At 40.4% G+C, this 13,442-nt stretch overlaps 1 protein-coding gene across 1 annotated transcript in view; it reads left to right on the top strand.

Moving 5' to 3' along the window:
- MTHFD1L (methylenetetrahydrofolate dehydrogenase (NADP+ dependent) 1 like) overlaps positions 1–13,442 on the top strand; it is an 85,698-nt gene continuing 72,256 nt past the window's right edge. Inside the window, exons 1-7 of the mRNA XM_053459624.1 lie at positions 1–194; positions 3,010–3,094; positions 3,232–3,282; positions 3,637–3,690; positions 5,381–5,499; positions 5,971–6,071; positions 7,721–7,860. Of these exons, the coding sequence (XP_053315599.1) occupies positions 19–194; positions 3,010–3,094; positions 3,232–3,282; positions 3,637–3,690; positions 5,381–5,499; positions 5,971–6,071; positions 7,721–7,860 (726 nt within the window). The 5' untranslated portion in view covers positions 1–18. The remainder of the gene's footprint in view (positions 195–3,009; positions 3,095–3,231; positions 3,283–3,636; positions 3,691–5,380; positions 5,500–5,970; positions 6,072–7,720; positions 7,861–13,442) is intronic.

Below are 13,442 nucleotides of genomic sequence, written 5' to 3'. Positions count from 1 at the left end.
CTCATCGGGCTGGGCATCATGCGTTCGTTGCTTCTCAGCCGGATCTCCCACCGCCTACCAGGCACAGGGTTAGCACCCAGAGGCCACGCCAGCCGAGCGACAAGCACTGGGGCGAGCAGCGGCAGTCAGGATGGGCGACTATCGTCTGGTACCCCAGGGAGATCCGTGCATGATCAGTACGGCTCTACCGCCAGGTATGGGGCATGTAATGGGACAGCGCTTTAGGTCTGTCCTGCCAGGGATGCGGGTTTGCACTGTTACTCTGCCGCCGGGCATTTTCACTATAGTGAGCTGTAAGGCTCTGCTGCCCAGTGCAGGGGGCTGTCAGCCACGTATGTACCGTACAGACTCGCGAGTGATGCGTGACAGTGTGTGCCGTGGCACAAAAGTTCATGATCAAGTTTGAAAACGTGAGGATGCGCGTGATCTGATGCAGCCATCGGTGGGTGAGATGCCACCATATGAGGGTTTCTGGGGCTTCTACTGGGGACAGATATATGACACTTACTGGGGAAGGGCCGTCTAAATGGCAGACAGCAACATGTGGCATGCCTGGAGAACTGAGCTGAACTTGGCACCGGCTGCCGGGAAGCGCTGCCAATGAACGGGGTCACTGTACTGCTGCCTTATTCTATTTACCTTGCTACCGCAGATCGGGCTGGGTTCCTGCTGCAGTTACGTGCTGTCACGCTGCACTCCATCCCTCGTCTATTGACTAATATTTACACTATTTAACTCTTAATACGCCGTGAATATACAGTTACAGTGGTGTATTGTGTGTGTCCTGATGCCCATGATGCACGCGGAGTGGAATAACCAGATTTAGCAGCAGAAGGCAGTAGGAGCATCGCGAAGCTGCCCTGCTGCTTGCTACTTCCTGCCCCACACCTGCGGCTAGAAAGCATGTTCGCGACTTCCGGATGGATGTCATCCAGCTTCCCACGTGGGGAGGAGGAGGAGGGCACGTGTGATGCAACCCCTGCTTCCAAACTCCATCAGTGGGCCTATAGTGTGCTGTTATCATTGCTTCACTTATTGTCACTCTATGCCCTGCACCCTCAGACTAATCAACGCTGAAGTTCTGTTAACCCCTTAATGACAAAGCCTGTACATGCATTGTTTTCAATGGGTTTAGGGACTGCCCATTGTCCTTAAGGGGTTAAATGTAGACGGTGCAAACTCTCACCTGAGTGTTTATGGAATCCTTTATAGATCACTTTCATTTACAACTCTGACATCTCTCCATCTTTTCTTTTTTCCTCTCGCTTTCTTCGCTCTCGCGCGCTCTCGCTTTCTTCGCTCACTTGCTCTTGCTTTCTTTGCTCACTTGCTCTCGCTTTCTTCACTCACTTGCTCTCGCTTTCTTCACTCTTGCACTCTCTCTTTTTGTTCAAAAACTGGGGAGTACAGGGGCTTGTAGTGGGGGGACAGACAAGGGCTTGTAGTGGAGGGCGTGACCACATTTTATTTAAAATGTGGTCTAGGGTGACCACATTTTATTTCTGCCATTCCGGGACACACTATGAAGCCCATATATATATATTAGACATGCATTTTTAACTAAATGATATGTACTTATCTCTTTGAAGTAAAGACTATGATATAGTATAGTATGATATAGTATAGATAAAACCACATAAATTACAGGCACAGATCACAGGTTGCACATCCCAAAGCCAGCCCTGGCATCCACACTGCCCACATAGAACCTGACCAGCAACCAGATAACACACACAAGGCTTGCCATCTTTGTCACCAAACAGCACAGCGTGAGTCAACTTTGTCTCCAAAGAGCCTGTCCCATCTTTGTCCCATAAACACCTTGCCTGTGCTATCTTGGTCCCCAAGGCACAAGCACCCTGCTCGTGCCATCTTTGCTTTTCCACAAATCAATTATACATCTATGATACACACAAACACTTTTACAGTCACTCACCAATTGACACTTTCATTCACATAATTCATTCACATAATAGTTTATTTTCTCACTCACACAAATCGATTACACATATTCATGAATGCATCCACACATTAATGCATTCTCTCCCTCATTTAGACAATTCATCCGCACATTAATTCATACTCCCTCATTCAGACAATTCACAAACACACTAATTCATACTCTCCCTCATTCACACAATTCATACACACACTAATTCATTTATTTTCTCACTCTTTATTTCAATATTCTTACGACCCTCTTCCTCACTATCTACCCCCTCTCCCCCCTCCCTTCTCACTATCTAACCCAATATCCCTCCCTCCCCTTATCAGACTCTACCTAACTGCCCTCCTCACCAGAAAAAAACTGACCTTTTTAGGGGACCTGGCTCCACCGTGTCAAAAATTGTGTACTCTGTCCGTCCGTTTCACTTTCTGCTTCCGGTTGTAGCGACAAAACTTAAATATCACAAAAAGGAAAAAAACATCCTCGGGGCCAGAGGACCAAACTTTCCCTCTCTCAAAGGTACTCACTTGATCTTAGCCAAAAGGCCCCGAGGACTGTTTTATTTTTATTTATTTTTGATTGACATCCTTTGTGGCCAGATACAATATGCATTAAAGTGCATATACTGGCTGGGTGGTCCCTTTACGTGTTTGCGGACTAGATGTCTTAATACAATAAATGATTGATTAGAATACCGCAAAACGATTACTGTGATTAAGAATACACTACAGAAATGCCTTTTAAGTAGATTGACATATTAATATGTAATAATGCTTTAAATACCAATTATATATGATGCGTATAGAATGAAATAGGGAATATTTAGTTACATATATTGATTCTTTATGATGTCACTAGCCAAGTGACATTTAAGACGGCTGCCTTATAAGAAACTGATCTCTAGTTGGGTTCCTCGCCAGCTGCTTGAAAGAAGTGGCATGCGTGTGGGTCTATGTTCATATGATACATGACCAGGGTAGGACTTAGTATTTTTGGCATAGCTCCCAAACTGGATGATCCCTTCACATTTTAACATTCTATTTTTTTTCCCTTTTCTACAGGGAGATTATCCAGCGTTCCAAGGACAAGTTCACCACCTTACAAAAACAAAACTCTTCTTTTAAACCTGTTCTCGCCATAATACAGGCAAGATCTATTTCCTTTTGAGTTCTGTTTTCTTGGATGCTGTATTTTTCCCAAACTAATGCCCATGAATAAAATATATATATACGTTTTATGTTTGGATATATTCAGTTTCTGATGTTTACTACTTTCTATTTAAGGCGAGCGTGGATGACTTGACCTTGGAGACAACTAAAAACTTTGCAGAAGAGGTAAGAGTTGGCCATTCAATCAAACAAGGAATTCTTTTTGTAATTCTTTATTTTAATGCTATGTTTTTCATTCCACCTGTCCCTCCACGTATTTCACAAACCTTTCTCTACACATATTTAAATTTCACTGTAGCATTGCTTGCTTCCCTGCATTAAAGAGACCCCAAACCGCCAAAAAGCCAATAATGCTTCTGTATTTCTTAGCCACGCTCGTCATTTGCGTTCTCGGAAAAAGTGTCCGTTCAGATGCAGGGATCTCAAGTTGGTAGCATTACACTGCTTGTCATTGAATTACGGTTGTTATGAGATTTGTGTGTACTTGAGCAAGAACATTGTTTTTTTTTTCCTCCCCAGCTTGGCGTAGGTGTCCTTCACGTATGTCTCCCTCAAGAAAGCCGCAATGAGGATGTAAGTTTTTTTTTTGGGGGGGGGGGATTGTGCAAAAAAAATCATATACTGCAGTTTGTTACAACACACACACGGCTATTCATAAAAAGTGATTCTAGAACAAATTTAAACAAGTGGTCATATTTCCATAGCAACCGATGGAATGATCCAATCAGCAGGAATATTTTCTTTGGTTCCCATGGTGATAAGTCCACTTTCTATAGGAATAGCATGTTTTTCAACCAAAATCTAATCTCATAAATACATTTTGTGTGTGGCTGAAGGTTAACTGCACAAGATAGAACTTTATTTCATATTCCTTTTGTTTTTGCTTACATTTTGCTATTAAAAATTCATTGAATGAAAGAAAATCATGGAACGCAACAGTATGTTCGTTGTTATGCGACTTCTTTTTGGTGGGATAATGCACCGTGTAGCTTTGTATGAAGACTCAAGCCTGAGAAACATGGGATCAAATGAATATTCGAGCTGCCCTCCAGACGAGTGTGCTCAGAATGTCTTAGTGGAGTGACCATCAGTGGTTGAAGACCACTGCCCAGGTTTAATTAATGATGGAAAAGCCAGAATATACTTTTAATTGACTTAACTACTTAAAATCTAAAATGTGTGCCAAATTCGATTTGGGCTGTTATACTGAAGAGCTAGATCTTTAGGCTGAAAGGTACCAGCCTTCCTCTGGATATAGGGTGCAACTAACGATTATTTTCATAATTGAAAATAGTTGGCTGATTATTTTTTTGGTTAATCGGATAAAAAAATAAATGTACACTTTTCTTTTATTTAAAATAATTTAATGAACAAACTGGATGTTAAAAACAAACAGCAGAATAAAAAAAACTTTGAGAAAAATGCATTTCTTGTTTTTATTTCCCAACCTGCCCCCCCCTGTATGCCTTATACCACAGATATGCCACTCTGCCCGTCCCCAAATATGCCTTATAACCCCTGATATGCCACTCTGCACCCCCCCACTTACCCCCCTCTGCTCCAGACTCCTTGGTGTCTAGTAGGGGCAGCCGGTGAGCTACGATGCGCGTAGACAAACCACTGCTGCTGGCCGGCGCTTTCGCTGGAGCTTCTATGACTGAGCACCGGAAGGTCATGTGACGCCGGTACTTCTGCCAGGGCTTCTATGGTGGAGCACCGGAAGGCCACGTCACCCTGGTGCTCCATCATAGAAGCCCCGGCGGAAGTGGAGGACAGTAGCGGAGGATGTCTGCACGCAATGCACAGACACCCGCCAGCTCTCAGAGAGGAGGATCCGGGCCCCCTGCAGCGCTGGGTTTTATTATCCAACCTCTATTTGAGGTCGGATTATAAGACTAGGGGTATTTTTCAGAGCGTTTTCTCTGGGGGGAAAAAACCCTCATCTTATATTCGATAAAATAGATTCAACTAATCGATAATGAAATTTGTTGGCAACGTTTTTCTTTATTGATTGATTTTATCGGTTTGTTGTTGAAGCCCTGGATAGCTGACGTTTATAGAAAGTGTACTTCAACACCACCTTTAGACCTATCCATTGCGCCCTGCCAACATACAGACATGTTTTCAAGGTCGATGAAGTATTACTTATACCCAGATGTGTTTCAAGACATTAGATCTGTAATTGTTAGAGGATGCAAACCGTTTTGGTACAGGTGTCCTCTCTAACCCTTGATGACTTAATGTATTTTCTCCAATATTTTAGATTATTGATGAAATCTTGAAGCTCAATGAAGATCCTAAAGTGCAAGGACTTGTTCTTCATTTGGCTGAACCAAACAGTAAATTGCTGAATGCAGTAAGACCAGACAAAGATGTGGATGGGTAAATTCACTTTTGTTGATGGCTTTCAGGTCAAAGTCTGGTAAAGCAATGTGTAACACCCATTGATAATAGTGCTGGAATCATGTATTATGTAGGGGGGAAAACTGATCTAGTTTGTCCTGTTTTGGGCATCGTGGCTTTGATTATTTTTTTTTAATTTTTTTTTAATGTTTTTGATTTTCATATTTCATATTTTCAGTATGCCCAAGATAAGAGGTGATCTAAAATCCCATATTTGGCTCATATTTTAAAGGTGCAAATTACAGCATATTTGCACTACTTCTGTGTTATTTCATATTTCAATTTTAAATGTTAGCATTTTTTTTTCTCTGGGATTTAAATGATATGAACTTGACACTTCAAGATGTAATAAACTTGTGATACTATATTTTTTTCCACTTTATAAAAAACAGTCCATTTAATATTGCTGCCTATAAATTTTTTGTGTACGTGCTTTTTTCACCCTCCCAGGGTCACTGATGTTAATTTGGGAAAGATGGTTCGTGGAAACGCTCATGAAGGTTTTGTTTCACCCGCTGCCAATGGTGTCTTGGAGATTTTAGAAAAAATAGGTATGTAACTGTGTAGTAGTTAAGTCAATTAAAAGTATATTCTGGCTTTTCCATCATTAATTAAATCTGAGCAGTGGTCTTCAACCACTGATGGTCACTCCACTAAGACATTCTGAGCACACTCGTCTGGAGGGCAGCTCGAATATTCATTTGATCCCATGTTTATCAGGCTTGAGTGTACCACTGGAGGAACCTTCTCAGGATCTGCATGCTTGTTCCTCTCCATAAAATTCTCTCTATCGTTAGGATTGCTGTTGATTGATTCGGGAAGCTTTTATAAGGGTGAGGCAAGTTGATAGCTTTTGGAACCTCTGAACAAGATACAGTGAGCAAGATGGATTCCGCGGAACCCACAATGCATTTGCCTTCTACCAATTAATGTATGTTGAGGGGAAAATAGAATACAGATGCAGAGGTCAATGAAGGCTTCTCTTTGAATGTTCCAATGGTTTAATGTTAATTACCGTGCCAAAATGTGGGCCAATCAAAAGGCGCGGTACATGATGACTTCCACAGATTTGAAAGGACTGCTCTTTGTAAGAATGACTCAGTTTGTCTTGGCTAATTGGAAGTGTCCTCGCTTTCATTAGCTTCACATAGAACAAGCTACACATGTGACTGGTTATCATTAAATATAGATCAGTTATGTAAGGGATATGTGTTTTTTTTTTTTTTTTTCTTTGTTTTCTTTCATATGATAGATTTCCCATTATAGTAAATTATTTAGGCCCGAGCCTGAAGTCAGCATTTTTGCAGCTGCTACGGACAAGACTATTTTTGTTTAGCTTTAATATAAACTTGTACAAGCAAACAGTCCACAATCTTTTTATGACGGCCATGTGTAGTGCTGTGGTTTATGTGTTCAGATGAATACTTAAATTCCGCTTTCTACCTGGGGTGGAAGTCCTAGACTCGTGAGTGCTCAAGTTTCCCAAAACTGCGAGAGACGGGTTCTCAATGAAATCTAAAGATGTCCCGGAGCTTAATTTGGGGAAACTTTTATTAAGCATTGTTAAAAATTGGTATCTATGCAGCATGGATGTATATGTCTTGCTCAGTTATATAAAAAAAAAACTGTCAAAGGGCCACAAAATTAGTTACAAGGTTTTGGTAAACCACAACCAGGCGGCCATTCTTGGGGAGTTGAAGTGTTAGACGTTATGGAGAGCCACCATGGAGCAAAAAATGTTACATCTTCCATCTTTAGGCCAGCATATTAACCTCCAATACTCTTAATATTCAACGTTTAGCCCTTTCACAATCAGTCCTTTTTGTGGATGTTCTAACACTTAATAGCACTGTTAATACACCTTAGTGGGACATACTGTTTACTTTTGAAGGTTTAATCGAGCGTAAAGATTTTTCTGTTTCTATGACAATGGACTTTGTGCCTCTTTTGAGTCGCACAACAAATAATTTCTGTCAAAAAAATATGAACGTGGCAAAATGTTACTGGATTAAATAACTATTTCCAGGAAATATTTGGATATTCGGCAGCACTAGGGATTATGTTCTAAATACTGCATTTATTTGAGAAAAAAATATTACCCTTTTAATGCAGCTGAAGACACATCTACATAGTTTGTCGGTTTTAGGCACTGGTTATCTGCTTGCTGTCATTAAGTATATTTTATATATTTGCATTGTAGCTGGCACGTCTTTGGAGGGGAAAAATATCCTTACAGTTGGAGCTGATGGTTCTTTGGAAGCTTCCCTACAATGCCTGCTTCAGAAGAAAGGTGCCCTGTCTGTTATAAGTTCATGGCAAGCTCCACAGCTACAGAAGAAGGTACAGTGTGTGCATTCTTTAGGGCTATACAGTAAGATGGCTTTGTGGCTGTTGCGTTACTTTTGGGGGACGACTCACTTGAAATCTGTGTAAAGTAAACCTGCGTAATTTGCCGTGGGACTTTCATGAAAAATATTAAATTTTTTTTTGTTTAATTGGTTTGGCATATACTAGAAAAGAATGGAGAAATAGTTTAACCCCTTCACTGACAGCAGAAGCCGGCTTTCTGCTGTCCGATCGCCCGTAACAGCTTCCGGCATGAAAGCCGGTAAGCTGTTACCGGTAAACTGCCCGATCGCGCAGTTGCAAACGCGCGATCGGGCATTCCCTTCCGGGTTACGTCACTGCTGACGTAACCCGGAAGGTCATCGGAGGACAGGATATCCCCTGCGGGGATTTTTTTACAAAAAATGTAAAAAAAAATTAAAATAAAAAAATATTTAAAAAAAATATATAAAAAAAGATAATAAATTTCTTAAAAAAACCTTACATCCCATTGCCCTAGCATAACATCTAGCCAGTATAACCCTCCTGCCCCCGTTCACAACCCCCAAACCCGTTAAGCCGTAGGCATAAAAATTATACAAAATTGTACACCTAATAGTATGTTCCCTGGTGCTGGGAAAGTCTAGAAAATCTATATAAATTAGGTATTTCTGAAATCAGGACACCTGAATTGATAAACTTGGAGGGGATTTTCCATCACTTTACCTAATTTTGTGAGGATTCAGAGGGCAAATGTAAAAAAAAAATTAGTTTATTTTTCTAATCTTTGCTAGTTTTTACTAAATTTCTCATTCTAAATTTTCAGCTAATCATCCAACTATGGTATCAAACTAAAGCTCTATCTCTCCTTGAAAAAACAATATATAGTTTACATGGGTACACTATTCACAGGAAAAGAGAATCATCACTAAACCGACATACCCCAAAAATGGCAAAATTGCTCTGGGCTTTGAGGTACCAAAAACCCCTGGGATTGAAGGGGTTAATGTTTGCATTTGTAGCATTCTTTTTTGCGATTTTAACCCCTTCAGGACCGGGATTTTTAAGCTAGGGTGTCGCTAAAGGACCGGAGCCGTTTTTGTGTTTTTGCCATGTCTTTCTTCAACTGTAATTTCTCTCTTATCAAGTGGTGCACCCACACAAATCATATATTGTTTTTTTCAGCACAAGTAGGGCTTTCATTTGAAACCATATTAAGCTGGGTAGTACATTGTTTTATTTGAAATAAACTGGAAAAAGTGGGGAAAAAATGAAAAAAACGCATTTTTTTACAGTTTTGTATACATACAAATTGTACACACATTGAACCAATGGGAAAAAATTATCCCAAATATATTCATTAAGTTGTCCTGATTTGGAAACCACCCAACATGGCCAGGATTTTTATCTATTTTGACCAGTATAGGGGAAAATTTTGCAAGGCATGCATTACGTTTTTGAAATGTAATTTTTTTCAAATTTGGCATGGTAGTCTAATAACTGCAATAGTTGTCACATATACTGATTATCCCCCCAAAATTATATGTTTATGAACAGTAGATAAGTCAAGGTGTACAACTAGGGTCATTTTGACACTTTTCAAACAGGGATTTTATCGCCAATTGCTGCCAAATTTTGAGGTATTTTTATATTTTTTGGGGTTTTTTGCATATGTTGCAATGTTGCTTTAGATTTTATATTATATTTTGTATAGAATATGTGCAACTGCAGAAAAAACACCAAATTGTGTTCACCAACATCCCCCGGTTCCAACAAGGCCTCACATGCATGGTTCATGCAATTTTTGAGGAAGCTATGAGGGCAAAACTGGAACATGCGCATTTTCGTTTTCACATTTGGAATTTTCAGAAATTGGTTTCCTGGGCCCATATCCCATTTGGGACATTTTGGAAGCGCCCCAATGTAAATTACCCCATAAAAGTATATATTTATGAACAGTAGACAAGTCAAGGTGTTCAACTAGGGTAGTTTTGACAGTTTTCAGTTAGCCATTTCTTCACTGATGTCTGCCAAAGTTCACAGGGAAATTATTTTATTGCGTTTTTAACGCATACATTTCAATGTTGCACTGAATTTCTTGCACACCATAAGTGCAACAGTGGAAGAAAGCACCGCATTTGTTCACCAACATCCCATGAGTCCAACAAGACCTCACATGCATGGTTCATGCATTTTTTGAGGAAGCTATGAGGGCAAAACTGGAACATGTGCATTAACATTTTTTTAAATTTTTTTTTTTATCAGATTGCTTGTAAGTGACAGGTTTAGGCCGCTGACATCAATCAGGGAGACCAATCAATAATCAGCGACTTAAAATGTCACCGACAAGTGATCAGGTAATAATTATGATTTTTTCATTTATTAATAATTTGTGTTTTTTCATAATTAACCTAGATGACCTCTCTCTCTTTGTAGAGCAGGGTCATCCGTGGGCTTCCATAATGATCCGATCACTCCTATTGGCCAGGAGCGATCTGATCAGCCCAGCATTTGACCTGGAAGCACCCTGGACTTTCAGGTCAGTGCTGTTTTTTTTTTATTATCATTATTATTTTATTAATTTTTTTAAATTAATTTATTTTTTAATTTTTTTTTTTATTATTATTTTTTACATTTTTTTTTAACTCTTTCAATGCTAATGCTCCATTGAAGCACAGCATTGACTGGTATTTAGTCCCCACAAGCTTGTGGGGACTAATATTAACCCTTGCAATGCTGCGATGGGGGGTCATACACAATCGCAGCATTGAAGGGGTTAATTGAGGAAGAGGGGGGTAGGGGTTAACTGAGGAAGGGTGAGGGTGGGGGGGCTGGTCTCCACACTCATGTGGAGACCAAAGACCCCTGTCTCCCTGTCCCTGAAGCTGCCTCTGGCAGCTGGGACACAATCTCCAACAGACTGGAGATTGTAGGGGAGGAGTCTCTCTGATCAGTCCTACAGGACTGATCAGAGGACTTCTGGGGGCTCGTTTTTGCTGTTGCTGGTCTGCCTGGGTTTCCAGGCAGACCACCAGCAGCAGAGCCCCCTACAAAACGGGAATTAACCCCTTCAATGCCGCGATCGCGGCATTCAATGCCGCAATCGCGGCATTCAATGCCGCAATCGCGGCATTGAAGGGGTTAACGCTGCACTGACGCTCTCATGGAGCGATCAGGCAGCAGGGGGGTGTTGGATCAGGCCCCCACACTTGTGTGGGGACCCATTCAACACCCCCCCCCTCCCTGAAGCTGCCTGTGGCAGCTGAAACCGCGATTGCAGATCTTTCTGCAATCGCTGTTTCTGCCTACAAAATCACTCCGTGGGAGTGATCGTAGGCTTGGGGGCGGGTTTAGAGAGGCTGTGCTGTCTGCCCAGGACTCCTGGGCAGACAGCAGCAGCAGCGCCTCCACGATCACCGCGATCGTGGTGATGTGGGGGGCGTTTTTTGGAGGCGACGTACCTGGTACGTCCCGGTCTACCGGTGACCAGTAACCAGGAAGTACCAGGTACGTCCCGGTGCTGAAGGGGTTAAATAGGGTTCTATGTCACATAAACACAAGGGAGTTCATAATGCATTGTGATGAGTTCAAATCACAACTGTTCTGCAAACTCCCTCTTTAGTGACTGAATTCTAGTAATACATCTATCTCTCTAATAGTGTTTTGATACACTGTGTGTTCAAACACATAGCAAATTTAGACTTTTAGACAAGATATGCGGTATTTGGTTCAGCTGCTGAGTAGAGTCTCCACCACTAGATGGCAGCAGTGTACACACAATCCATTTATTAACTTGTTTTAGAGAACAGAATTGTGTGTTAAAGGCACATTTTTGAATAGGGTGACCTGTGTGCAAACCAATTTTAAATGAATCAAATCCAAGGATACGGACTTTACTTCATGTGATTGGAAAATATAGTGGATGATATTTTTGCACATATGCAAACCCGCCCCGTGAAATTCTCTACCCCGCTTCACTTAAATCCCTGTAACCTTGAAATGTCTAAGCGTTTCCATAGCTGGATCAGCTTGTCGGCGTTCATCTGATCCCTAGTTTATTTGCTTACGCATAACAAGTCTCCCTGCACATGTCTGTGTCCCCCCCCATACAAAAAGTAAAATTAAAAAGACGCACATCTTTTAAAAGATATGTTGCGTGTGTAAGAAAGAAAAAAAAAGAAAAAATTACTTACTAGGTCACCTAAAAAATTGTGTGTGTGTATTATAGCTATATAGATATAATTAGATCTATATAGATATAATTCGATCTATAATTTGCTTTTCTTATTGTTGAGTAGAAGCTGAACACGCAGTAATGAGGCAATCTCATAGTTTGTTGGACATACTACCCGTAGTGTTGGCCCTTAACATATGAAATGTCCATTATTCCTATGAGGTTACTTAGTTTGGAAAAGAGATATCTGAATGATGAAATCAAAATTTTGGAGTGATCTCTTTTTGGCCTTCATACTATACAGACTTGGCATTGCTGTATAATGTTAAATTATGAAGAAGTATTTGTTTCCCAAAGGCTCTTCAAATACATGACGTGAGAACTTGGGAAATATCTTTATGCCATGAGTGATTTAATAATTTTCTCTCCATATAGTTTATAAACAAAATGTTTAATAAACATACATTTTTTTTATAAAGTTCAATTCTATTTAGTGTTTAGGAAGATCATTATGCGTTGCTGAGGGGTTACATGTCGATCGTTTTGTTTTGTGTCATGTAATGTTTGATTATCTTGTGGGCTTAATCCAATATAAATAGAATAAGACATGCAGGAAGAAGAAAAGTTATATCTAGCTGGACAGCCATGATGATGATGATAAAAACAAAATCATGTTAATGTTACCTGAACCATGTATTAACTTTATGCAAAATTTGGGAGTTGGCATTATAGTTACCACCTCTGCCCCGTAGAGATTGCAACATCATTAATATTACAGTAAAAATACATCATAAAGTTTTTAAGAAGTCATAGAAATTCACTTAAATTATTTTATCTGTTGAATTTTCCCTGCTGATTGGACCATTCTGTTGGGTTCTATGGTAATAAGAGTACTTTGTAAGTTTGCCATACACTCAATTTTTATACACAGCTCTTATATCCACAATTAGATGTTGAAGATCTTGGGGAATTGCAAGAAATGGATTACATTTTATACAATGTATTGGCTAGTGTTTGATGTATACGAGACAAATGTGCTTATTGGTATTTATGATATATTAATTTTAAAGAAATAAAGATAATCAGCTTACAGACCCATTGTATGCATCGCCTGTGGCAGCCAGGGCTTTTTAGTGCAGTAGCCTGACAGTCACAGGTTGCTTAACCGTTCTTCATGCTTCTTATAGAATTGAGGTCATGTTGGACCTCGTATCCTCTGGATTGACTGTGGCAAAACACATATTCTTATCAAAGAGGTAGACTCACCAGGTTATCCCCTGTCTAGCACATATGAGACAAATAGGCTTGTGGAATCGGCTAAAGAGAGATCCTTAGACCTTCCAGTCTGCTTGCTCCTTCTACGTTTCGTCCGCGGAGTGCTGATTCTGTACTGTAATGGCTGTGTATTTAAGAAACCTATCCA

This window comes from Spea bombifrons, chromosome 3 (assembly GCF_027358695.1).
Source record: "Spea bombifrons isolate aSpeBom1 chromosome 3, aSpeBom1.2.pri, whole genome shotgun sequence".
Classification (NCBI taxonomy): domain Eukaryota; kingdom Metazoa; phylum Chordata; class Amphibia; order Anura; family Pelobatidae; genus Spea; species Spea bombifrons.
The sequence above is the reverse complement of the archived record's forward strand: the minus strand, read 5'-3'. Positions and strand labels throughout refer to the sequence as shown.